A 24,787-nucleotide genomic window follows, 5' to 3' on the forward strand; every position below is an offset into this window, starting at 1 on the left:
AACGAGATTATAGAAGTGACAAGTGTAATGGCAGTAATGTGTTGGTGGAGATGATGATACCACAGAAAAAACAATATGTGGGAACTGATCAAACCAATTTAGCCATTTTAGTGTACTCACATCACATATCTTAAGCAATCAGCAAATCATGAAATCTGCCCCATTTCATTTAACAAAATTACTTACCCTGAACTTTATTATCTGATTGTTTTTGTTTATTTAGAATATAGCATAGTAGAATAGATTATATTGTGTGAATTATAAAATGTCAAGATCAGGTAAAATGGGATAAAGGAGAGATACGAGGAGAGATACAAATAATAATACAGAAAACATATCCAATGTAAATGTATATGAACCTTACATATACTGATGGTACTATATAATACCATAGTCTCATATGCTATGTCTAGTGAATAGTTAATACAGTTTAGATTCTTACCATTTAAAAATTACTCTTCAGGGACACCTGGGTGGCTCAGTTGGTTGGACGACTGCCTTCGGCTCAGGTCATGATCCCAGATTTCCGGGATCGAGTCCCACATCGGGCTCCCAGCTCCATGGGGAGTCTGCTTCTCCCTCTGACCTTCTCCTCGCTCATGTTCTCTCTCACTGTCTCTCTCTCAAATAAATAAATAAAATCTTTAAAAAAAAATTACTCTTCAGACTTCACTTTGAAAAAAGGAAAAAGAGAAACTGTAGTAATTATGTAGTTTGTCAGTTCTCATGATATATTTTGTTGGTAATAATGCCCATAAAAAGAAATTACTGAAAAAATATTACGAATGTCTTCATTATTTAATAACAACTTAAATCATTAAATGTGCCTAATTTTGTTTACATATTTGAAAGTCTCTAAACACACCATGTTGAAAGAGTTGTTCCATGTTTTGTCCTGAAATCACTTCCCTTTAAAACAAACTTTTAACAATATCTTGCATGTTGCTTCAGTTTTCCCAGAAATTTCTAAAGAAGTGAAACCCTTCTTTAGTGTAAAAATTATTGAAAGTATATCTCATTATTTGTCTTTCTATCTTGTGTCTTTCCTCTTTGTTTTCAGTGTACACTATTTTCTCGAAGGTGCACTCTGATCGGAATGTATACCCGTCCGCAGGTGTCCTCTTTGTTCATGTTTTGGAAAGAGAGTATTTTAAGGGGGAATTTCCACCTTACCCCAAGCCTGGTATGTTCTCAGTGGGGAAAAAAAGTGGTTAATTTGCTAAATTTTTCTTTTTGTTCAGCATCCATAATTTAGATGATTTTTGATCAAATATTATTAACATTATTTGAAATGGTCTGTATATGTGACAAATTGGTTGTTGTAGGACAGTTCTAATTTTAAGATTAGAAATTTAATTACAGAAGGAAATAATTCATTTTTGAATTTTTAAAAAAATGCTTATTTCTAGTTTTCCAGTGTTGAGTTTTGTGCATCTGACAAATGACCTACCTACCTATGTTTGCATAGAAATAATTATAGCTGTACAATTATTATTTTCTGTATTAAGACTTAGATTCTTACACAGTACATTGATCTTTGCAAGACCAAACACATGTTTTAGAAGAGAATGAAATATGGTATTAAAGAATTTTCAAAGAAGGTTTTACAGTATGAGATCATTTTATATAACTTCATAATAATATAATAGAGATTAATTTTCCTTCAAAATAATACCAATTACGATGCTTTATTTAATTCACCATTGTTTTAAATTATGTTACGTTGGTTTGTCACAAATGCCATCAAATTAATGAAGATATAGAAAGAATAGCAAGAAAAAAATGTTGTTATTATAACTCGTAAGTAACAAAAAGGAATTTTCTGAAAATTATAGCATAGAATTAATATAAATATTATTTTCATAGATTATATGATGAATAACATACCTGAAAACAGTCATAGAAAATAGTTAACCATGTTCTCACCAGCAGTAAGAAAAAGTAATCTTTTGATCAGTTATTTAAAAAATGTTTTTTTATGTGGCAGTCTGTGTTTGCAAAACTATGTAGCTGAACCTTTTGAACAGTAGCTCCAACGTTTGGGAAGAAAATATGTAGGTAAGAGCATAGTTTCTGGAATCAGCTGAGATTAAATTCTAATTTCACCATTTGAGAAGTTACTTAACATGAAAAATTACATATCCCATTACTAAAATTAGGGCTAATAATAGTACTACTTTATAGGTATGTTTGAAAATCAGGTGAAATTGTGTCTGTCGAGGCCAGGAACATTCTAACAAATGATGCTATTGTTACTGTTTCTTAGTTACAGTTCTTTTGGATTTAGGAACTCATTCTCCAAAGTTTTAAAATTACATTATTTTTGTTTTGATGACCCTTTTATAATTTTGAGCTATCCCTTGAGATTAGTTTGACAGTGTCCAGAGTTTTATGAAAGAAAGTCTTCTCAAGAGAACGAATACATCAGCATGATTAGGAGATTTTCCCAAAAGATAGTTGTCTTGTTGGCAGAACTTTCACACTCCTGTGTGACCAAAAAAAAAAAAAAAAAAAAAAACAAAGAAGAAGAAGAAGAAAAACAGAAGACAAAATTCCCAAAGACATCGTATGACCGTTTTCTTTGTTACATGAGATTTCTAGGCGAACTAAATAACTAAAAAGAATTTTTATTTACTTGAGGCTCTAATCTAAATTCCCAGATGGATTTTTTTTTTTTTGGTGTGTATTTAGTTTGCTACAAATGTAAGAAAAGATTTTAGAAATATTTTGATTGAAATGATGAAGGCAACATGTGTGAAAATAACTTATGTCTTGACTCTGTGCTTCTTATCTAGGTGAGATTAGTAATGATCCTATAACATTTAACACAAATTTAATGGGTTACCCAGACCGACCTGGATGGCTTCGATATATCCAAAGGACGCCATATAGTGATGGAGTCCTATATGGGTCTCCAACAGCTGAAAATGTGGGGAAACCAACAATAATTGAGGTAATTTAATTAGAAACAGCAGAATTATATTTTGGGGTTTTTGTCATTTTAGTTACAAATGTTGAAATTAAAATTTTATCACAGTGGTTTTCAGTATTTTGTGCACAGAAACATGTTAGGTAACATTTGGAAATGTACCATTCCTTTCTGTTCATCTACAAAGGTCTTTGTTTTAGTTTTTATATATAAAAAAGAGCAATCTAAATTAGGGGAAACCGTTTAAAGACATTTTGAAAAGGTAGATTATTATAATAAGAATTCCATTTAAGATAATAAATACAAACTTAAAACACTTATTTGCTTTATATATTAATTTCAAATTTTCATGTTCACTGAAATAAAGTCTTTATACAGAGATCTGATGAGCCTCTACCATGTGCTAGGTATTATGATAACTGCTGGTGGTAGAAAGATGAATAAGAGGTGAGCCCTGCCACGAGTCTGGTCCAGTCATTGAAGCACTGGAATGGAAATCCATTGTTAGCCAACATCGTTATAACCATTCTAATTAGAAGATACTGTTTGATGCAGAATCATAAAAGGGTAAATAGGAATTCACTTCACACGTAGAAGGAAGGCTGTCTTAGTCAGCAAAACAACACATCAAAATCTTGGAGGTATGAACAAAACCACATGATCTCTAAGAACTCTAACTGTGGCTGGTAGGCAAGACACACCCCAGGGGGCAAAACAGAGGTGTTGATGTTGGTAGGGGTAGATCTTTGAGGGGTTTCTAAGCCATGCTGAGAGGTTTGACCTTTATTCTGGAGGGATGGGTGGTATTAGAATTCATCAGATTCTAGCCTAGCACCTAACATCTTACCTGGAATTAGGAATTAGGAATTAGAAAACAATACTAATATTGAGCCTTTAATGGGAATTAATACATTTTAAAAATAAATGGATATAAAATCAAGATGTGTTTCCTCGTCTATTCTACCCACCAAAATCAGAATTATAATGGCAGTTAATGGCAGGAGAGTCCTTTATGTCCTAATGCCTACAGGAACTTAGATTCTAATTTAACTGATCAATTTCATAAAGGTTTAGTGGTAGTGAGCAGGGCAGCACCATAGGACCTATAAATGGAATTTCCAGGAGCTTGTACAGGTCCTGAGTGGTATGTTTTTTCTGTGGTATAAATCCTTAGGGAATTACATGCTTTGAGTTTTTCCTCCAGAGTTTTAATCTGCCATAAATTTCCACGTCCGCCAAGAGAAGGTGTTTCTTCCTTTGAGTTGAAGTTTGTATTAACACTACTTTTCGATGGTTTCTATTAATAAATCTGATTCCTTAAGACAATATATAGATACAGAAATAGAATATATAGACCCCTGCATCTATATAGATATAGAAAATATAGATAGAAGAAAGTTATTTTGAGTTATTGTCAAAATAATTTTTAAAAATATTCAGTGAAGTTGTATGTTATTTACCTAAAATAATAGCAAATGTCATTTTTTAAATGGGAAAACACAGAGGAATTCTATTTAAATTGAAGAGCAAAACAAGAATGAACCCCTCCACCACATCTGTTACAGAATATATTAGAAATCCTAGCCAGTGCAGTAAAGAAAAAAAAAATTAAATCTGTAACTATTTAAGAAAAAAAATAGAATAGTCAATGATACAAAGAGTCTACAGACTACTGAAATTTTAAGAAAGTCTAGCAGTCAGCTATAGGCTCAATATAAAAAATTTGGTTTTATTTCTGTACATGAAAAACAAGTATTGAGAAAATAAATGTTTTTAAAATATACCATTTTTAATAACAACAAAATTATAAGGTACTTAGAATAAATCTAACAGAATGTATGAAAAGTTTGTATGGAGAGAGTCATAAAACGTAAGTGACACTAAGATTGTAAGTGAAAAGGTAGTCATCTCTTTAGGGATAGAAATGCTCGAAATCATGAAGGCATCACTTCCCCCTAATTGATCTATAGATTCGATGCAATTCCAATAAAAATTGCAATAGGTTTTTTCATGAAACTAATGTCAACTAATTCTAAAATTTGTAAAGCTGATAAATGGCCAAGAACAATCAAGCTCCTCCTAAAGAAGAAAAAAAGGGGGAAAGGTTTCTTTCCTTTCCAGATATCAAGATTTACTGTAAATCTATAATAACTATCATAAGGTTGTATTGATGCAGAGATAGACAAATTAACCAGTTGCTCTAAATAGAGAGCCCAGAAACAGATATATCAACATAAGGAAGAACGATGTATATCAGAAGCAATGGTACCGCAGATTATTAGGGAAAAGGACATCTATTGAATGGTGCTCAGAGAACTGGTTTGCCCTATGGCAAACGTAAAATTAGATGCTTACTTCATAGGAAATGCAAAACTCAAGTCCAGATAGTTTAAGGATCTGAACATGAACAGCAAAATTTTAAACCAGTATATGAAAATGTTGAAGAATATTTTTCTGAGTTTGGGGTAGGGAAGCACTTCTTAAGTAATACCGACATATTTTTACTTGAGAAAAAAGATTGAGAAATTTTACTACATTAAACTTGTCACTTGGCGTTCATCAAAACAAACCATTTAATAAATAGACAACCTACAAACTGGGAGTTCTTTTAAAAATATATAGCTGGCTAATGATGTGTATTTAAAATAGAAAAAAGGACTCCTATAATAAGACATGAAAATCAGAAATAAGACATGAACAGACATTTCACTAAAGACAAAAATGATCATAGGTAAAGACACTTACTCTCATCAGTAATGAAAAATGTTCAAATTAAGACCACAATGAGAATTTTACCCTTGGTAAAAAGTCATTGAGGGTGGATATGAGGATTGGATAAGTATTTTGGAAAACAGTATAGTATTAAATATTTCACATAGCTGAGTATCACTGTACCCTGTGATCCAGCAGTCCCACTTCTAGGCATATCCCCCCAAAAACATTTACAAACGTCCTCTGAAGGCATGGACAATCATGCTTATTGAACAATGTTTGTATAGCAAAATGTTGGATATCCACAGAACAGTGGAGACCCGAAAGTCTCTCAGCACGAGAACAGATACAAAAATTCATCAGCAGAATAGATTTTTTAAAAATGGGGCCTTTTCAAACAGTGAATTTTAAAAAAAAATTTCTTAGTAGAGTTGACACACAATGCTACCTAGTTTCAGGTGTACAACATAGTGATTTGACAATTCTCTAGTTATGCTATACTCAGCACAAGTGAAGTACCATCTGTCTCTATACAACTCTATTACAAGTCACTGAATGTTTATAGCAACAGTGAACGTCAGCTTGCCCGACAACAAAGATAAATGTGGTAAACATGATGTTGAATAAAAAAATGAATCCCAAAAGACTACGCAGAGTTAAACATTTCTCTGCTCAAAAAACAAGCGAACTAAGTTATTATAAGCATACATGCATTTATAATAAGACTATAATTAAAATAAATTAATTAAATAAGCATGAAACTCAAAATGGCTACTTGAAGAGAGGAATAGGAGACACACACCTGGGTTGAGCCAGGATTCTCAGGGGTTTATGCTGTTTTTGTACGTACTACTAACATAATATTATGAATATGTCAAATAATATGCTAAAAAGATAATGGTGAAAATTTTGCATCTGTTTCATTTAATGCAAGTGATTTATCTGTAAATAACATTTCTTTATTCATATATAGTAACATATTTACAGTATTTAAAAATATTCTATTAATATAGTCAAAAAGAGTTTTGTATACCTTAAACTCACATTTAATCAGATAACCCCCTGATGAATTTATTCAGTAGATACTTATTAAGCATCTAAAATAGATCAGCTACTGTTCTAGAAATGAGGGATCCAAAAAATGTACACACATGATACCTGTCTGCTCTGAAGGGCTTCACATCGTCATGATAAGTAAAATTTGATTGAGAATGTTACTGTATTTCAATATCTCATTAGAAGTGATAGAAGGACTGCATTCTGTTACAGCTGTTAAAATTAAACTTTAAATATAAATTCAGATAACAAAATTCTCTTCCTAATTTGTGAAACATACTTCACCCTCTTTAGTGGCCTGTGACTTTAAAAAAAATTAGAATTTATGAATTTATAATAACAAAATTTGTGATAATTATGGCTAGACATAAAATCCTGCCACTAACTAGAAAATGTCCAATGTTTCTGAGTTTTAGCCATGAGATCATCTAACAAATAGTAGAAAATGGATACTTCTTTCCTTTGAGAGTACGATTAAATTTTCTGCAGGGTAAACCTTTAAAATCAGGAAGATTCTCAAGTCTTTTTTGCTTCCTTTCAGTTGCTTCTTGCTGAACAATAGTTCCTGATTTATTTTAATGACTAGTCTTAATTTTAGTGTCCTTGGTGAACCTCGTTGATTATGTGTCCCAACAGATAGCAACAAGGAAGTCATTAAATTCAACAGAAATTTGACAAATTGCGGACAAAGAAATCCTTTTAACTTTGTGCAATAATATGTTTTTCAGAATATGTACTTTGAAATATTTGGAATATTTGAAATATTTGGAGTATTTTTCAAATATTTATTTGTTTATTCCAAAATTCTGGTGTTCTATTTTTCCTTTCAAATCTTATTTCTGATAAGTGTGATTTCCTTCATTTAAAGCTCAGATACAACACTGTAAAAATCTTTGATATTTATTTTTAAACGGGGAAGATTGTTCTTTTTTATTTGAGTCCGTTTTGTCCCACTCTCTTGTCTCCGTGCTCACTCCAGCTGGAGTCACTGCCAGGAGGCTGGTGTTGGGACGCTCAGACTATTACACGGTCATTTGTTGTTTTTGAGGTACTGCAGACCTGTCTGAGTGATTTAATATCTGTTATGAAGTTAATTATTCCTTAATTTTTGAAGCCATATCCTGTTGTTGGCCTTTGCTTTGTTTGTTGTTTGCAGTGACTGTTTCTGAGTTGACTTTGATGTAAGTTCATTGGCTCTGCAAATGTTTACTAATATTGGACTCTACAAAGGGATTGATTTGTGTTTTGGGGTATAAGCCTTATAGACTATGACCTTTAGTGCTCTACTCCCATCCTAAGGGAGATATGATTTCTAAAGGGTCATACATGCATATTTTGACTGGATGGTGTGCAGTTTGGTACTGAATACAAGCAACACAGAAGATAAGCTTTTTTTTAGAAGGTGCTTCTTAGCATAATCCTCAAGCTCCATTGAAAAGTACGAAAATGTATTGTATTTTTTCTTTTGTTTTTGAAATCTTAGATGGGCAGCGGTAAGTAATTTCTAATGGTTAATCCATTTACTAATGACGCATCTGCATTGCTGCTAGCACTTAACACTCTTCCATAAAAGGGTCTTCCTGATTTTAACTTTTTGTTTTAGCATGTTAAATAGACTTGCCTAATTATTTATTTTCCCATAACATTGCTAAAAGCTCTGAGTTGTTCTTGCCTGGAGAAGGCACATTTTGTGAGTACATAAATAATGAAAATGGAAAGAACGACAATTTGTTTTCATTTTATCTTTAATGAATTCTGTTTCCCAAATAACATTTCACTTCTTTAATATGATTTTCTTTTTCTAATAGATAACTGCCTACAATAGGCGTACCTTTGAGACTGCAAGGCATAATTTGATAATTAATATAATGTCAGCAGAAGGTAGGTATGGAAGATATGTGGCTGATTGTTTTCTTATTTGCAAGAAGTATTTCATTATATCTGTGCAAAATACAGTAAAGGGTTTTCAGGTACCACATACCTAATGTCACTAACAAAATGGTAATGTGTAGAAAAGAAACCCAAGCTATCTGTAACTGGTTATAAAATATCATGATGGGTGATGGCGCTGAGAAGCTCAGACTAGAGAGCCAAGCACATAGGCCACTTATCTCTGCAGGCTCTCATTTCATCTTCTGCAAAATGAGACTAAGACTAGCATTTCTCTCCCAAGTCTGGGGTAAGGAAGCAGTCCATGAATTAAGGATTGAAATGTGCTTAAAACAGGGCAGAGCACAGGGTGCATAATCAGTCCTTAGTAGCTAGATTTATAATTTTACTTTGAAACTGATCATTGGTAGTGGCTTAACTGTATGTGAGGACAGAGAGTTGTTGATGGAAATAAACTGGAATTTGGGTCATAGTCTCCTTCCTAAATAGCTAATCATGCATTGTCCGAGTCCATCAGCAATTTGGAGTTACATATACATGAATGGTAAGTGATTCCCAAGGATTTGGAAGGTTATTATATTCCAAGAATCGTGTTCTCAAATAGTCTGATCTGATTTTGGCATTTGATTGGGAAAAATACCTACTGCTAAAAACTTTGTAGTTAAAATTTATATATCACGGGATATGCCTCTCTGCCCTAGATATCATTTCTGAGGATAACAAAAGGAGAACGGACACAGCATTTTTACCCCTAAAATTAGTAAAACAATTATGCACCCTTAATAGGTAATTCAGAGTTCTATTTGCTAATACAATTAAATTAGCAAACATGAAACATTTTATTAGGACCTACTAATTTGGAATTTGTGGTAGTTCAGTAAGGGTTGAGCTAAAAATTGCCTTTATACTATATGAAGGAAAGTAATTTCTATAGACTTGATACTGCACAACATAACCTGGTAGATTGCTTCGAGATTTCAAACCCTTTTACGTGAGTTTTTCCCCAGGTATTTTGGCAGTATCAATTGCAGACCACAAATATGCCAGTTTAAAGTTTAAAGTGGCCTTCATATATGAAAAGCAAGTGAAAATGCCAGTTCTGTGGGCCTGGACAGAAGATTCCCTGTCCCCTTTTCTACTTCCCAAGGGCTTTTGGTAGGTATTCCTGCTTGGAACAGGAAGACTTTTGCCCCCACCTTCAATTGTAATTAGATGGTTGCATCCAGTATCCATAGTGGGATCCATAGTGGGATACCACTAATGATCAGAATCATCACAAAACCCCCTCTCTCCTTAGGAGTTCCTCAGTGTAATGAAATGGTTACCAGACAGTGCGCTTGGATCACTAACGTCACCATTATGCTCCCAGGGTGCGGGGGAGGGGGTCCCCATTCTCAGGTACAGGAGCCCCTACAGACAGAAGGACAGGTTGGTCTACAGTTTGAACTTCCTCCTTGAGTCTGATCTCAGTTCTGGTAGATACAGAATACAGAATACAGGTGTTTGATATGCAGGGACCCGTGTTCAAGCAGATACTAATGGAAGACTGCTAGACCTCTGCAGGATTGGAGGTTGGCTTTACAGGCTATTCATCTGCATCGGGGATTCTGAAGGTGGGCTGGTCAGGGAGGAACACCAGATGGGATTTGGAAGCCTCTGCTTTTATCTCAGGCAGAGCTGCCCTGCTGCCTTTTATATATGAAAGCCAGTGAACTAGGTAGCATGCCTCTATCCGTGCTGGTCTGGATGGACCGTCTTCGGGCAGGAGGATGGACACATCTTTAAGCAGGGCCTACACACACACACCATTTTCCCCAGATGAGGTTAGGAAAAGAAACAGCAAGAGTGGCATTTCAGGATAATCATGCTCAGTCTGACTCCCCGCCCAGCTGTCTCCTGCTCTGGGAGACCTAATGGGAAATTAGTCATGTAGCATCACAGAGCACAAAGCTCAAGGAGAGGACATAGAGTGATTCTCTAAATTGGGTTGAGAGTCTCAGAGGCCTGCCACCAGTCTGTTGGCCTACTGTTCCCTTGGCCCCTGTGATGTCCAAATATAGCAGGCATGGGATTTCCCCAAAGTTAGAAAGCTCCTGTGACTCATCTTTGGAAGGGTTGGCAGTAGTGCTCGGCGTGGTAGACGGCCCGCAGCTGCTCGGCCCAGAGCCTCTAAGGGTGTGGCGGCAGCAGGTCTCAGAGAGGAGCCACGAAGCAGGGTCACCTGGATTAGGAAAAACCAAGAAACAGTTCTCCAAAACGGAGCATTGAAAATAGGAAAGCTGTTTTGCATGCTTCTTTAGAAAAGTGGGTATAAAAACACTGAGTGAAATGAATGGATGGTAGACTTCTAGCACACTCAAAACTATCTTTGGTATTATTTATAAATATTATTTATTGCCAGGAAACTGTTCTTCATGACATATTTATGCATGGCTGTTTTTCAGTATGGAGAAAAATGTGGCATGATTAAGCTACTGTTTATCTATATAAAACAGGAAATGTATCTGTATAAAACAGGAAACTTATCTACATAAAATAGCATAAATATATCATATTTTAGAAGACTGCAGATGGGCCATACATCAAACAAATCTAACAAAATCACAAGCAGGATAAATGGCAGTGTAGAAGATGAAGAAAGAACCTTCTGTGATTAGAGTCATGAAAAAATCTTTAGGAAGAGACACCACACTCCAGAAAACTCTCTTGAAAATTCTAAAGCCTGAACCTCTTCTCTTCCCTGACTTCAGCTCTGGCATCAGGCATCCTTTAGCATTAAGGAGGCTTCATAAGAAACAAGGTCATCATGATTTCAGTTATTTATTGTGTAATTTTTAGTTTTTACTTAGTTATTGAATAAGAGTGTAATACTTTACAGATCTATGAGTTTTAAGGAACTACATCAGAGGATAAATGTAGGCTTTAAATGTGTGTATAGTCCAGAAACAATTTCTTTTCCTTCTGAGGTAAACAAACTTGTTCATATTATTTATCATAATTGCTAAAGTTTACTATTTTATAAGTTCTTATTCTAGGCTGGGAGCTCCACTGAGCACTTTGTATACAGTCCCCTTTAGCTTAGATAAAAATCATCTGAGGCAAGTTCAAATGATGGTAAAATCCTGGGCCCCTCTACAGATTGGTTCTTCCTCTGAAAGTACAGGGCAAGTACCGACTCACCTTCGGGTTGTGAGTATTAAATGGGATGATTCATCGCAATCCCTTTAGCTTGGCCCACCTCATGGTAAGTATTCTAAAAAAGGTAGCCTTTATTATTATGGAAATATTATTAAAGAAACAAAGCTATTCCTTAATAGAACAATCAGAATGTAGGAAATGATTTTTTTTTAATTAAAGAGTAACATTTGAGAAACTGAAATACAAATGAGCTTTGAACAATGCAGGGGTAGGGGTGCTGACCGTGAACAGTTGAAAATCTGTGTATAACCTTTAGTTCCCAAAAAACTTAACTACTAATAGATTACTGTTGACCAGAAGTCTTACCGATGATGACATAAATAAGTCTAATTTTGTATGTTACATTTATATTATATACTGTATTCTTATAACAAAGTGAGCTAGAGAAAAGAAAATTTAAGAAAATCCTAAGAGAAGATACATTTACAGTACTGCATTATATAAAAAAAATCCACATATAGGCGGACCCACATAGTTCCAACTCTGTTGCTCAAGGTTCAACTGTAAATTGTTTCTTTCCATCCTACTTTGTTATACCCAGAGTCTGAATTGGACATTGGTTACTTTAAAATAAATATTAATTTTAAAATCTTTAGAGGGAAAGTTTGATGAGATACTGAAGAGGAAAAAAGCTAAATCTCTAATAACATGAGATGTGGAATTTTGTGGGAAATTAAAAATATAATTCTCTAGAATATTTAATGATGAAGTGATCAAAAGGGTGAAATTATTGTGATTTCAGATTTCTTTTGGAACATAGTTTGTTTTAGCATGCTCTAAAAGTAATGTTTTAGTATGCTCTAAAAAGATCAGTAATATTGCAGATTAAAAAGAAGGTATTTCAAATTATACATAAACAACTCACAAGTAATTACAGATATTTTGTAATTGTTGAGGCGCAGAGCAACATCCTTCCCAAATAGAGAAGTCTTATTTGGGAAGGATGTTGCTCTGCGCCTCAACTTTCTCCTCTGTTCAAATGAACATAGCACTACCTAAGGTTGTAACAATTAAATAAGACAATGTCCTTGAAACAAGATCTGTCAATTTGAAAACACTACGAATACAAAATATTGTCCCTACCCATGGAGGGTTCTGGAAATGCTTCTACCTGGGTACCTTGGCAGAGGAGGAGACTGACAGGTCACTGGCAAAATTGAGACAGATTTGTCAGTTTTTTCTTTTGTGGCCAAATCCTATAATTATAAATTGCCCACTATCCCTTGGATTTGATTACACTGTAGGTAAAATTTTGTGTCAAATATATGTTATGTTTTTATATCCTCTGTTGTACAGAAAGCCTTTAAAGTCAATATTAATAGTGTTCTCCAAAGCCAGGATTGTGACAGAGATCAACAAGTCTCGAATTGTTTTGTTGTTTCTCTTTCAAAAGACAACTTCATTAAAGATATGCATACCCTTTTTCGCCAAAATTAGACTTCCCGTTACCATACCAAGCAGAATTCTTCATTAAAAACATGAATGTAGAAGAAATGTTGGCCAGTGAGGTTCTTGGAGACTTTCTTGGGGCGGTGAAGAACGTGTGGCAGCCAGAGCGTCTGAACGCCATAAACATCACGTCAGCCCTGGACAGGGGCGGCAGAGTTCCGCTTCCCATTAATGACATGAAGGAGGGGTAAGCAGACCTTTATCTCATTCCCTTAAATATGCATTTTGAACTCTGGTGGTCTTATCAAATTTATTATAGATGGAAGATGGCCTATTGCATTCTTTTTAATAAGAAGTAGGTGTTGTAAAGATAGGGGAACACTAGCAATTTTCTATATTGACAAAGAGATTATATTAATGGTTCTTTATATCTGACATTCCAGGTCCTCTGAATTCTAATTGTAGATCAGGATCAGCATCATAAATTATAGCACTGAGTCTTTTGTACCTTCCTTAGAGAAGCTGATTATTTAGGGCCCTGCATTTCAAAGGAAATTGATGCCCCAGTTATCAGCTGCAGGATACTCAGGCTGCTGTAACTTTATTCTAGGAAACTATTTCTTCGCCTTTAACATTCTTTCCACCATGTGTCGGTGACGGATGGCTGGAGTGGATTTGAAACCTATTCCTGAAGCCTGGCCTTGTCACTCATGGGCTGGGTGACATTGGGCAAATGCTGCACTCCTCTGTGCCTCGATTTCCCCCTTTGCTCCAAGGGGTACTTTTTTCTACTCCATACGTTTGAGAGGGATTTGTGTGTTCTCATGCCTTACAAAGTATTGACCCTTGTAGGGTTTAAGAAACACTTTTTATGCCTGGGTACATTGAGAGGATTGAATGTCAATGTCGAATCAAACTTTGATCTTTAATTTTTAACATGTAGGTTGAAGCAGATCTGCCATTTTTTTTAACCCTATACATATATGGAATACAGAATAAATCACAGTTTATATGGCACATCCTTTTCCAATCCCTCCTTTGTCCATGTACATGGGAACATTTTTATACAGATGACATCTAGAGTACCTGGATTAATAAGAATTAAATTTAAGGGCAGCATTAAAGGAGAACTGTGTTGGAAATGAGGGAAGATATCACAAACAGACATAGATGAAGTATGAGAGAGTACGCAGAAGAGGGATAAGGGATAAGCAGTGAGCTGTGAAGTCCAACTTACAAATTTCAGAATTAAATTGTAGCTTGTATGTTACAGTAATGGATTTTGAAGTCAGTCAAGCACGCATAGAAGTGCTTTGAGAAAAAGAGTTGCTTTATCTCTTGGTCTATCTGTTGGTTGGTTTTCTATATGAAAAAATAATTTTAGAGCTTACATTTATTTTTACTTCAGCTTTCCAACATGAGTCTCTGTCCCACTGAGTAATTAAAGCAGAACTGTGGGAAATGACGAACAGGGAATCTCCCCTGAAAACATTCTCCCAATATGAAGTCTTTTCAATAGTTTCTTAAAGTCATATGTTCCATGATGATTATTAAAACAATGACCAAAAGATGGTGGAGGAGAGCAGCCTGAAAACCAGGTACTGGTAGAGTTCTGTCTTATTGTGCTCTCTTCTGGGCTTCCTCTTCCCTATTCTGTCACACAGGCTGCATCCACAGAGGCCCTTTTAGAGACAGTTGAACTAAACAACTCTCAAAACCAGACTCTGACCTAAAACAGGGCTTCCCAACCATGTCTTGCCTAAAAATTGCCAGTAGTGCTTTTATGAAAATATAGCTATGGCTGCCTATCTATAATCTATAATATAATCTATAATATATTAATTTATAATATGTTTATATAGATAAGTTATAATATATAATTATCTATTAAAGAAATAAATTAATTAAATACATAAATCAGTTAAGTATCCGGTCTTCATCTCAGCTCAGGGCTTGATCTCAGGGTTGTGAGTTCAAGACTGCGTTGGGCTCCACACCCAATAGTTACAAAATATAGATAGATAGATATATAGATACATAGATAGGTAGGTAGGTTGGTTGGTTCCTGGCTTCTGCTTCCCCCTAGAGATTCTGAATCTTTGAGTCGAGGGCTGGGCCTGAGCATGCAACTCTAAATTAAGAACAGAATTTTTGTCCTCCAAGTACTTGCTAAAGAATTCGGTCATTAGCTGATCCCCCAGCACCTGCTAGAGGGCGGCATGTACTGTCAGATATTTGAGAGAGTCAGTCCCATGGCATTTATTTGGACCCTGTTGTCTCAGATCCCTTCCCAACTTGAAATGCTTTCCATGAGTTTTAATTTAATGTTAAGCCGTAACCTTTACAAAGTATTCATATGATAAGTCTTTTAAAATAGCATTTCTATAAATTGTACCCGATACCAACCTACTGCTTCAATGTCCCTATATGAACACCAATGAAACAAGATCATACTTGAGTATAGTTCCAGAAGAAAAAAAAATTGTCCCCGTGAATGATTTTGCACATTTCCTTCAGTTGTTATCTAATGCCATGGTAACAAAACCCTAACTTTTTGCCCTATCGCCTTAAACTTAGAAACAAAATGCTATGCTTGGCTAACTAATCTCTTGTGTCGTGCTTTCTTTTTGTGGATGTATATCGTAATACTTCATTTCCTTACTAAACTTCTGTCTCCCTACTTTGTTTTGAAAATAACGTGGGCTATAAATCCCTTTTTAAAATGAAATCTTGAAGAAAATAAAAAGCTACAGTCAGACATAGCCAAGGAATTCCATCCCTCTCTTTTCTAAGATTTTATTTTGAAAGGTTATCATATGCTTCCAAGGTATTAATTGAACACCTGACAGAGTATCCTGCTTAACATTCAGTAACAAAATCTCAGGTCTCTGATAAAAAAAACAAACGAATAAAACCTCCATGAGTTTATCTCCTATCACTCATGGAGGCCACCGTCTCCTAAATGAAGATTTTTTCCATAGTTGATCTATGTAGTCAAACACACAGCAGATGAATAGGAGAAACTCTCAGTGGTAGACCATCCGAGAGGGTGCCCTGGCCTTCCCCAGCCCAAGGGACCATTCAGTGTCCATCATCAGGAACCTACTCTGTAGCATCCCACATCCTCATCCCTTCCTCACGTTAGTTCATTTACCTCTGCACTCACTGACAGCTTTCAGACTTCTCCTAAATCTAACAGAAAACAATTACAAAGATTTACTTCAAAGTCAGTAAGCTCCTGCAAAGGAAGCCTGAGCCTCCTGAAAAGATTGGCCTTCCCCTGCCAGACCCATAACCCCGGCAACTGTGCTCCCTCTGGGCGCGGTCTCTATGCTGCTTTTGCTCTAGAGACTCTGCCAGAGGCTAAGGACGGGTGGCTGCATTTAGCCTGGGATGAAGCCGGTAGAAAGAGGAGCAGGTTCATGTTTCATTCTAGGCACGGCATCGCCGCCAAGCCAGGGTGAGTGATGTGGTGTAAACGGTGGCTATGAAGGGAATGATGGGGTGTGAGGATTAAAGAATATACTCACTTTTCATAAGAGATTGTCAAACCTGCCACGATTTCCTCTGGTTACCAAAGCGTGTGGATCTAGCCTCAATCAGCAAAGAGAATCCTCGTTTATTTGTTAGACAATCTCACAAAATGCTCCCTCTAATTAATTGTTTGCTTTCTGCCCTATAAAGTCCTCAGTGACAGATTAAACTTGAGGAAGAGAATGTAAGTTAGTGGATGCCAAATACTGCTCTGATGCAGGGTCATGATCTTGGGCCAGGCTGTAGTGCTCTGCTGAATTTGCCCCCATGTTTGGTGACTTATAAGATTGGCCTTTATTCTTAAAGAACTTTCCTCCTACACTTCTGGTGCAAATATTCTTTTATGGAAGGGTGGTGATATAGGATAGGAACTTCTAAAAAGAGCCTTTAATAATGTAAAAATTGGAAGCCCGTATAAATCCACTTTTTAAAAAAATATTATTTATTTATTTGACAGACAGAGATCATGAGCAGGCAGAGAGGCAGGCAGAGAGAGAGAAGGGAAGCAGGCTCCTCACTGAGTAGAGAGCCCGACACAGAGCTCGATCCCAGGACCCTGGGATCATGACCTGAGCTGAAGGCAGAGGCTTGTACCCACTGAGCCACCCAGGCGCCCCCATATAAATCCACTTTTAAAAGTATAAAAATAAACCGATACATGAAATCAGTGTGACTATATGTCTAAACTCTATTCTGTGTTCTACACATAGATTCACATATCAAGTATTTTTATTGGGGATTAGTATATTAATCTTTGTGGTATAGTGATTTAAAAAACAATTGACCAGACAGGTAATTGGATAATTAAAAAGCCGTGTAGTACATACAACTGTCGAGGTATTTCACGGAGTGTTTCTTCCTCACTTCAGGTCCATGCCTGGAAAAGGTTCATAGAGGAGGTAAAGATCTGAGTTTCAAGCATACAAATTAATTTGCTCAAAAAATAATGAAGAGAGATTCTAGATAGAGGGTTCAGCTTGGGCAAAAGCCCTGAGGTAGCAGGAAGCCTGATGGATTTGGAAACCTATTTCCTATGGGTTTGGGGGACAGGGATCCAGAAGTGGTAGTTACAAAGGAGGCAAACCCCAGACCAGGTAAGGCCTTGCGTACCAGGAAGAATTGTTCAGATTTTATTCCAAAGCATTAGGACATTTGCAGAAAATAGCACATGGTTGAAAGAGTAGACCAAATGCCTCCTTTCTGCAAGCAGGAAGATCTTTCCCTATCTCTCTCTCTCTCTTTCTCTTTCTCTCTCTCTCTCTCTCTCTCTCTCTCTCACACACACACACACACACACACATACACAAACTAGAAGTGTACGACCCTTGCAAGCCAGTTCCCTCTTCGAATAATATATTCCTTCTCCAAGGAAGAGGAGCAAGCAAGTAGCAGAACTAGAGTCTGGAACTGTCCTCTCTTTTCTTTTTTAATTCTGCATTCGATCTTTTATTTAGTTTAACTTATTCTTTATTTTTCATCTTACCTTTGGTTGATTGATCGCAGATATGCACAGAAGTGGTGTGGGGGACAGAGGGCAGGAATCTTAGTGCATTTTCTTCTAAGAGCTCAACCGTTCCCAGGCAACAGGTAACACGTGGACACATTCTTCTCTAAACTGTCTTTTATCTCCACAAAATCAAGAATCAACCACATTCGTTGCTTGGACAATTAGGTCAAATATGCAGTCATTGGATCCATTGATCTGGCAGAGATCTGGCTAAAAAGGCAGAGTCTTGACTTAATCTTTTTTTTTTCTAACCTGTTACTTAGTTTTCAACATTGTATGTGTAAAGGCCACAATGAATGTGTTCTACCTCAGGGGAAGTTGAATTGTTCAAACTGGAAGAAAAGACTCCTTCGTAAGGAAAAAATTCCACCCCTGTGAATTAATTCTTGGGGGTCTGAGGCACCATGTTCCGTCAATGTTGCTTGAGAGCCTCGAACTCAGCAGCACGTTCCCTTCTCATCTGTTTACACCTTTGAAAGTTTGAAAACACGTGGCTAAGGTCATAAAGATAACAATCACCTTCATTTCACTTTATAAAAATTTTAAGTTTCTTCATGTCAAGAAGCTAGCTAAAAGGAGAACAGATTATGAAAAATGTGATTTTAGTGTGCATCGCGTTAGGTTATTATTCACAGCCACATACAACATTTTTTTTAAAAGCCATCTTGTTGAAACTTTCTGGCTCTACAAAAGAAACAATAAATACACTTTTTTTTTTTTTTTTTTGAGCCTGCAAGGCAAATCTAATATCTCCTTCTCTCAAGCATGGCATTTGTAGTCTGTTTGCATTTTATATATTAACTTACAGATTTTCCCAGTATTCTGGAGACATAATTGACATATGGCATCGTACAAGTTTAAGTTGTACAACATAATGATCTGACGTATGTGTATATCGCAAAACGATTACCATAATAAGTGGCGATCTGACGTATGTATATATTGCAAAACGATTACCATAATAAGTTCGGTTAACATCCATCACCTCATGTAGTTACAATTTTTTTCTTGTGATGAGAGCTAAGATCTACTCTCTGAGCAACTTTCAAATATACAGTGACCTGTGTTTTAAAACTGATTTAAGGGACGCCTGGGTGGCTCAGTTGGTTAAGTGGCTGCCTTTGGCTCAGGTCATGATCCCAGCGTCCTGGGATGGAGTCCCGTATCGGGCTCCTTGCTTGGCAGGGAACCTGCTTCTCCCTCTGCCTCTGCCTGTCTCTCGGCCTACTTGTGATCTCTCTCTCCCTTTCTCTCTCTCTCTGACAAACAATAAATAAAATCTTAAAAAAAAAAATTAAAAAATCATTAAAAAAATAAAAAAAATTTAAAACTGATTTAATGCTTTTTATTCATTCATTTATTCTTCAAATAGGCTCCCTGAGGATGGTGAGAAAGAAAGGGTTCAAGGAGAACCCTTAAGGGGCTGTTGCTTCATGCCGTGTGGAAAGCAATGGTGATCAGAACTAGGGTGTAAGGGAGATGGAACAAAGTGGACAGGTGCATGGGAGAGTTCTTTTGGGGTAAATGTCAGAGACTGATGATAGATTGAATATGTGGAAAGAAGGACAGGAGTCAAATATGATGGTGCTTGAGCATCTGGCCATGCCAGTCATCGGGAGAGAAGATGGAAAAGGAGGAACAGGTGAAGGTGGGGTGGGGTGACGATGAGCTCAGTTCGGAACATATTAAGTTTGTGAAGCCTATGGATCATCCAAGGAGAGATGAAAGTAATTTGGCAGTATGTGTCAACTGTCATAAAAATGTTTCTACTTCTAGGCATCTCTTTTAAGAGAGTAACATTAAAGAATTGCACAGAGATAGTCTTTGCAATATTATTTATAACATAAAAAAAATTGGAAGCAACTTACATGTCCGACCCTGAAGTAGTTGTGAATAAATCGTGTGCACTTAAAAAATTACATTGCCATAAATCTATAATTACAAAGACTGTACAATATGGAAAATGCTTATGATACATTAAGGGAAAAAAGCAGGGTACAAAATTGTATTTTGGAGATGATTGCAATTAGGTTAGAATATATACATTTGAAAAACATTTTGCAAGGTACATTGGAAAATGAAGATAGTTATCTTAGTAATATAAATTAATTCTGTTTTTATATCCTAGGTTTTATATAATATTTTTATATTGCTTTCCTAATTTGAGGAAAAAAATAAAACATTTCAAAGCATCAAAACTCTAGCCCAGGGTGCCTGGGTGGCTCAGTGGGTTAAAGCCTCTGCCTTCGGCTCAGGTCATGATCCCAGTGTCCTGGGATCGAGTCCTGCATCAGGCGCTCTGTTCAGCAGGGAGCCTGCTTCCTCCTCTCTCTCTGCCTGCCTCTCTGCCTACTTGTGATCTCTGTCAAATAAATAAATAAAATACTTAAAAAAAAAACAACTCCAGCCCATTTATGTTATCTTGAAGTGAATTAATTTAAAATCTTACTAATTGTAAATGCAAATCAATGTCATGTTAAAGCAAGTTAACAGTTGTAAAAATACTCATTTTATTTCTGTATTTATAAGTATAATGTCACAATTATTAAGGAGATATATGGTCTTGGCTAGGCAGTTAATAAGGGAATAGAATTTGACTTTATGTGAAGCTTACAATTAAGAACTTGTTTTAGGGGCACCTGGGTGGCTCAGTGGTTTAAGCCTCTGCCTTCGGCTCAGGTCATGATCCCAGGGTCCTGGGATCGAGCCCTGCATTGGGCTCTCTGCTCAGCAGGGAGCCTGTTTCCCTTCCTCTCTCTCTGCCTGCTTGTGATCTCTCTCTGTCAAATAAATAAATAAAAATCTTTAAGAACTTGTTTTAAATGGAATATATTTATATTCACGGATCATCTAAATACCTTACCAGTGGTTTCTCATATATACTTTTGTTCTGAATTTTTTATTTTTATTTTCCTCTTTAGCTTTAGCCCATTATATACTATTTATCTACTGAAGGCACCATAGTTTTTGAAAAAAAAAAGTTCCTTCAGTGAATCTCAAGTTAAAATATAAATTTGACATAAAGAACAACCAAATGAATTTGTGTAGTCAAACTCTGGGACACAGTTGTCAACTCAAGGTGTAGGTTCATACTTACATTGACATAGCTTTGAATTTTTGTGATACACTTTGACTTACTATCAGTTTTAAAAATAACAGATTTATTGAGATGTAATTCATATGCTATACAATTCACCTATTTAAAGTATGTAACTCAATGGATTTTAGCTTGTTCACAAAGTTGTGCAGTCATTATCATAGTCAATTTTAGAATATTTATATCATCCCGACTCCTCCATCCTATACCCATTGGCAGCCACTTACCACCACCACCATTCCCCTCCCCAACCCCCCCAGCCCTAGGCAACTACTGTTTACTTGTTATCCTTATAAATTTGCTTGCTGTGGACATTTCATATGAATGGAATCAGACCATATGTGTCTTTTGTGACTGACTTCTTTCACTTATCCACAGTATTGTTTTCAGGGTTCACCCCTCTTGTAGCACATATCAGTACTTCATTGTTTTTATGGTATTTGGTTGTATGGAGGTTCCACCTCTTATTCGCTCATCAGTGAGCATGTAGATGGTGTCCACTTTCTGACTACTGTGAATACCGTTGCTATGACCACTCACGTACAAGTCTTCATATAGACATCTATTTTCATTTCTCTTAAAGTACATACTTAGGAGTGAAGTTGCTGGTTCATATGGTAACTCTGTATTCAACCGTTTGAGGAACTTCCAGACTGTTCTCCAAAGCAGAGGCACCATTTGACATTGCCACCAGCAGAGGAGGAGAGTTCCAGTCTCTCCACATCCTCTCCAGCGCTTCTTATTATCTGTGTTTTTTCTTGTAGCCGTCCTAATGGATGTGAAACAGTAGTTTTGATTGTGGTTTTGATTTCTCTTTTGCTGAGGGCTGAGGGTGTTGGACATATTTTCACACACTTATTGGACCTTGGTGTAATTCTTTGGAGAAATGTCTATTCAGGGCCCTTGACATTTTTAAACTGGATTGTCTTTTTGTTATTGAGTTGTAAGAGTCCCTTACGTACTGTAGATGCAATTTCCTTATTAGATGTATGATTTGCAAATATTTCTCTTATTTCATGGGTTACCTTTTCACTTTCTTGATGGTGACTTTTGGAGCACACTATTTTTAATTTAGGTAAAGTCCAGCTCATCGAGTTTTTTCTATTATTGCTGAAACTTTTGGTATCATAGTTAAGAAACTACTGCCTATTTCAAGGTCATGAAAATGTATACCTTTTTTCCTCAGAGTTTAACAGTTTTAGCTCTTACATTTAAGTCACTCATCTATTTTGAGTTAATTTTCTCCTATGGTATGGGGTAGGGGCCCAGCTTTATTCTTTTGCATGTGGATACCCTATTGTGTCAGGACCATTTGTTCTAAAGACTGTCCTTTCCTCCATTGAATTATCTTGGCACTTGTGACAAAAATCAATTTACTACATGTAAGAGTTTATTCCTGGACTTTGAATTTTATTCTGTTGATCTACTTGTCTATCCTTAGGCTGGGTTACTATTGCTGATTGTTCTGATTATTGTTGCTTTGTAGTAAGTTTTAAAATCAGTAATTGTGAGTCTTCCAACTTTGTCGTTTTCAAGAGTTTTTTGTGGTTATTTTAGGTTCCTTGAATTTCCATATATATTTTAGGATCAGCTTGTCAGTTTATGCAAAGAAGACAGCTGGTATTTTGATGGATTTATTTCATAAGTAGCTGTAGTATTGTCACTAGGAAAAGAAACATTTATTTAGAGTAATTTCCAGGTTTTCTCTCTTCTTTTGAAAGACCTATGAGATTCTCTTTTCTCAAGCTGCTTCAAGATTATTTCAATACTATTATCACTAACTTCTTTTTTTGTGTGTGTGAAACTCTTCCTGACTAATTAAGTAGAGTTCTTTCCCCTTAATCACTAAGATGCACACCAAGAAAATAAATTTTGCTTGCCTAATTTGTGCTTACCAAATAATAGTTTTTCTCTTAGATTGACTTCTTAGATAAAAGAGTGAGAGACCTTGTAGTAGGAGACCTAACAGTAGGGGTTTGTGCAGTAGAAAAGCTGATAGAACTCTTGGGCAAAACAGCTAAATGCCTAAAGCTCCGGAGATGTAATTTCCCATCTTATTAAAATGAAATCAAGTGAAATTCATTACTTACAATTACTTATTGCTTTAGTCATAGTGTTATTTCTAAATAATTTACTTTAAGGGTAATCTTTAAAGGAAAGTCATCTACAAAACATAGTAATCACAATATGGCAGACACATGCTTACTTTGAATTAAAGTAAATAGGATGAAAAAAATTTTTTGTTAGAAATTAACCTAGAATCGAGAGAAAGCACTCAGTAAATATTGGTTGAATAAAGGAAAGACTGAAAGGCAGCTCCTACATGAATCACTGCTTTTAAAGCCCAGGTCCCTACCTTAGGGATGATTCTAGATAATCCCTCAATTCAAAAGGATAAATCCTGCTTTCAGGGTAGATTGTTTTTCAGTGTTTCCAATTTTCTCAAAGGATAACCTGAGAGTTTCACATTTTTGCAGCGTTTATGTCATGGTTGGTGCCGATGTACCGTTTTCTTCTTGTTTACGAGAAGTTGAAAATCCACAGAATCAATTGAGATGCAGTCAAGAAATGGAGCCTGTGATAACATGTGATAAAAAGTTTCGTACTCAGTTTTACATCGACTGGTGCAAAATCTCATTGGTGAGTTTTTATTTTGTTTTTGCAAATGTAATTGGAAGTGATGGGGCTGGAGTTAACATTTGACTAAAAGCTGAATTGCTTTTAGGAACAAATCCTGGGTTTACTTTGTTAACGCAATGGACTTCCCTTGGCTTTAAGAATTTGGCAAGCTTGTTGACAGTGCATCCATTTAGGAAAGTGTATCTCCACTTTTGTCCTCAGTCTACCCTTGATTAGTTTTGGGGGCTGCATTAGTTTGGCAGGTGGTCCAAATGACCCCCTTGGATATCCAGGTGGTTGCTAAGCCAGGATAGAGTATGGAGTCCATGTGATGTATGAAGAAAGTCTCAAATATGCTGCCATTACCCACTTGGAAGGAGAGACTGGGGTACCATAATACATCTGAAAATAAGCAAGTGTGCTATGAGTTTCTGTCCTAAAAATGCAAATAATAGGGCAAGGTCAAGGAATAACAAAAAACTCCAAGTGAACAAAATTAGACTCTTACCCACAGCCCCATAAATATTAAATATCTCTTTTTAAATTACTTTTTAACTAGGATGCTAAAAAACTTAAGAAAATGTAGGTAAGGTTTCATATACACTTGATATATATATATAATATTTCATATAAAATTTATATTATTTTTTGATTTTGCTTTCTGGAAGATTGGTAAGTTGTTTTACTTCTTTAGTGACCTTTAGATTTAACTTCTGTCAACTCTTGATGATTGGTGGTGAGTGAATTAGATCTAAGTTTAAAGTTGACATTTAAACAAAGTTATTGACACATAAACACAACTGTCACTTCGTGGCTTGGAGAACCAACTGCAGGCAACTTTCCCAGATCTCCCAGG

General features: G+C 36.0%; 1 protein-coding gene across 7 annotated transcripts in view; it reads left to right on the forward strand.

Annotated features, from left to right (window-relative positions):
* SGCE (sarcoglycan epsilon) overlaps positions 1-24,787 on the forward strand; it is a 66,973-nt gene that overhangs the window by 25,407 nt on the left and 16,779 nt on the right. For all 7 annotated transcript variants that reach the window (XM_032874928.1, XM_032874913.1, XM_032874926.1 and 4 more), the window contains 5 exons: positions 1,061-1,183; positions 2,796-2,953; positions 8,506-8,578; positions 13,223-13,421; positions 23,790-23,952. In XM_032874928.1, coding sequence (XP_032730819.1) covers positions 1,061-1,183; positions 2,796-2,953; positions 8,506-8,578; positions 13,223-13,421; positions 23,790-23,952 — 716 coding nt within the window. The remainder of the gene's footprint in view (positions 1-1,060; positions 1,184-2,795; positions 2,954-8,505; positions 8,579-13,222; positions 13,422-23,789; positions 23,953-24,787) is intronic.

The sequence above is a fragment of the Lontra canadensis genome, unplaced genomic scaffold, assembly GCF_010015895.1.
Source record: "Lontra canadensis isolate GAN:19392208 unplaced genomic scaffold, GSC_riverotter_1.0 scaffold2, whole genome shotgun sequence".
Classification (NCBI taxonomy): Eukaryota; Metazoa; Chordata; class Mammalia; order Carnivora; family Mustelidae; genus Lontra; species Lontra canadensis.